The sequence below is a fragment of the Haliaeetus albicilla genome, chromosome 15 (genome assembly GCF_947461875.1).
Source record: "Haliaeetus albicilla chromosome 15, bHalAlb1.1, whole genome shotgun sequence".
NCBI lineage: Eukaryota > Metazoa > Chordata > Aves > Accipitriformes > Accipitridae > Haliaeetus > Haliaeetus albicilla.
In genome coordinates, this window is record NC_091497.1 from 8855346 (window position 1) to 8857951 (window position 2606).

The window sequence follows — 2606 nt, forward strand, 5'->3', positions numbered from 1 at the left end:
GAGTATTTTAATTAGGAACACCCCACCCCACCCCCCCCGCCGCCTCCTCCTCCGCCGCCGCCTCCTCCTCCTCCTCCTCCTCCTCCCTCCGCCCCCCGCCGCTCCCACCCGCCCCGCCGCCCCTCCGAGTCGGCGGCCAAGAAAACCCAGAGAGACCTGGCGGCTGCCGGAGAAGGGGGAGCCGCGCGGCAGGCGGAGCGCCCCGCAGCCCGCCCGAAACTTGGCGAAGTTTGTCCGCCGGCGGGAACCGACCGGGAGGCCGCGGCGCCCGGCGGCCGCTTAGCGACCGGCGAGTATGTGCGAGGAACGGGCGGCTCGCCGCGCCCCCGCGGGCGGAGCGGGGCGGCTGTGAGCGGGGCGGCCCGCGCCCCCGGGGCCTCCCCGCAGCGCCCGAGCCGCCGCGGACCCCGTCCCGCGCCGCTCCGCACCGCGCCGAGCCTCGCCGCGGCGGGCTGCCCCCCCTCACCCCCCCCGAGCTCGGCGGGCGGCGATGGCACCGGGCGGGCTCTGACCCGCCGCCCCGTCCGGGGCTCGCCGCCGCACCGGAGACCGCCGAGGAGCATCGCGGAGCGAGGACCGCGCACCCACCCCCCCCACCCCGCACCCCTCGCCTGCCGCCGGCTCCCGCCCTCGCCGTCGAGACTTCCCTGCGGTCCCGCCTTGGACTCCGAGGAGCCCCGAGGAAGAGCCCTGGCCCGGAGAGCGGCGGCGCGGAGAGAGGCTCCGCGGCCCGGGCGGGGAGCGCCGCCCGTCCCGCCCGCCGCCGCAGCGCCCTGACGGGGAGCCGCCGCCGCCGCCGCCGCCGCTCGGCAGCGCCCCGCGCCCGGAGCGGGGCCGCCGGGGGCCGCCGCGCCGCACCCGCCGGAGCCGGAGCCGGGACCGGGACCGCCGCGCCGGGGCACCCGCCGAGATTGCTTTTGGAGGAGCGGAGCGCGGCGGGGGCGCGGAGGAGGAGGAGGAGGAGGAGGAGGAGGCGGCGGGAGAGGCGCCCGGAGGAGGAGGAGGCGGCGGCGGCGGCGGCGGCGGCGGCCGCCGGCGCGGGGCGGGCGGCGGCTCGCCGGGGCGGCGGGGGGACACCATGTCCAAGCCGGTGGATCACGTCAAGAGGCCGATGAACGCCTTCATGGTGTGGTCGCGGGCGCAGCGGCGCAAGATGGCCCAGGAGAACCCCAAGATGCACAACTCGGAGATCAGCAAGCGCCTGGGCGCCGAGTGGAAGCTGCTGACCGAGTCGGAGAAGCGGCCCTTCATCGACGAGGCCAAGCGGCTGCGGGCCATGCACATGAAGGAGCACCCCGACTACAAGTACCGGCCCCGGCGGAAGCCCAAGACGCTGCTCAAGAAGGACAAGTTCGCCTTCCCCGTGCCCTACGGGCTGGGCGGCGTGGCGGACCACGAGCACCCGCACGGGCTGAAGGCGGGCGGGCTGCACGGCGGGGCGGCCGGCGGGCTGGTGCCCGACTCGCTGCTGGCCAACCCCGAGAAAGCGGCGGCCGCCGCCGCCGCCGCCGCCGCCCGCGTCTTCTTCCCCCAGTCGGCCGCCGCCGCCGCCGCCGCGGCCGCCGCCGCCGCCGCCAGCAGCCCCTACTCCCTGCTGGACCTGGGCTCCAAAATGGCCGAGATCTCCTCCTCCTCCTCCTCTTCCTCGGGCTCGGGGCTGCCCTACGCCTCCTCGCTGGGCTACCCCGGCGCCGGCGGGGCGGGCGCCTTCCACGGGGCCGCCGCCGCCGCCGCCGCCGCCGCGGCCGCCGCCGCCGGGGGGCACACGCACTCGCACCCGTCGCCCGGTAACCCGGGCTACATGATCCCCTGCAACTGCAGCGCCTGGCCCGGCCCGGGGCTGCAGCCGCCGCTGGCCTACATCCTCCTGCCGGGCATGGGCAAGCCCCAGCTGGACCCTTACCCCGCAGCCTACGCCGCGGCCCTATGACCCGCGGCCGGAGGATGCCCGCGCCGAGCCCCCCGGCGCCCGGCCGGATGGGTGCCGGCGCATACGTGCGGCCGGGGAGGGGGGGTGGAAGGGGAAAGGGGAGGACGGGCTGGGGGGGCCGGGGCAGGCGGCGGGGCCGCCGCCGCCGACCTGTTGCGCGTCGCCCGCCGAGGGAGGCGTGTGTTGGCCCGCCGCCCCGCGTAGAGCTTGTGTGTGTTGCATGCGGTCTTTGCAGATAGCCGAGCTGAAAAAAAGAAGGGGGGGGGGGGGAGGAAAAAAAAAAAAAAAACAAACAAAAAGGGGAAAAAAAAAAAAAGAGAAAAAAAAAAGGAACCGACCCGCCCAGCCCTGCCCTCCCCTTCTCCCCAAAGTGCTAATTCGGGACAGAGACGGGGAGCTCCGTCCCGCCGCGCTGCCCCTTCTCCGGCCGCCGGCTCCTTTGCCCGCCCTCCGCTCCCCACGCCCCGCGCGGTGCTGGACTCGGAGAAGTCCCGCTGCAGCACCGCCGCCGCCGAAAAGCTGCGATGGGATGGGGGGGACAGAGGTCCGGGCAGGGCGAGGGGCGGCCGCGGTAAAGGAGTGCTTGGTTCGTAGCCCCTCGTGGGCCAGCGGGAGCAGGATCCACGCAAAGAAAGGGTCGGCGGTGTGGGGTGCTGCCCGTCCCGTCCCGAGTGGG

The 2606-nt window shown here is 76.0% G+C and overlaps 1 protein-coding gene across 1 annotated transcript in view; it reads left to right on the plus strand.

Moving 5' to 3' along the window:
• Window positions 1-1061: 1061 nt before the first annotated feature.
• SOX21 (SRY-box transcription factor 21) overlaps window positions 1062-2606 on the plus strand; it is a 1795-nt gene continuing 250 nt past the window's right edge. Inside the window, exon 1 of the mRNA XM_069802464.1 lies at window positions 1062-2606. This exon is cut by the window's right edge and continues 250 nt beyond it. Within this exon, the coding sequence (XP_069658565.1) occupies window positions 1079-1930 (852 nt within the window). The 5' untranslated portion in view covers window positions 1062-1078 and the 3' untranslated portion in view covers window positions 1931-2606.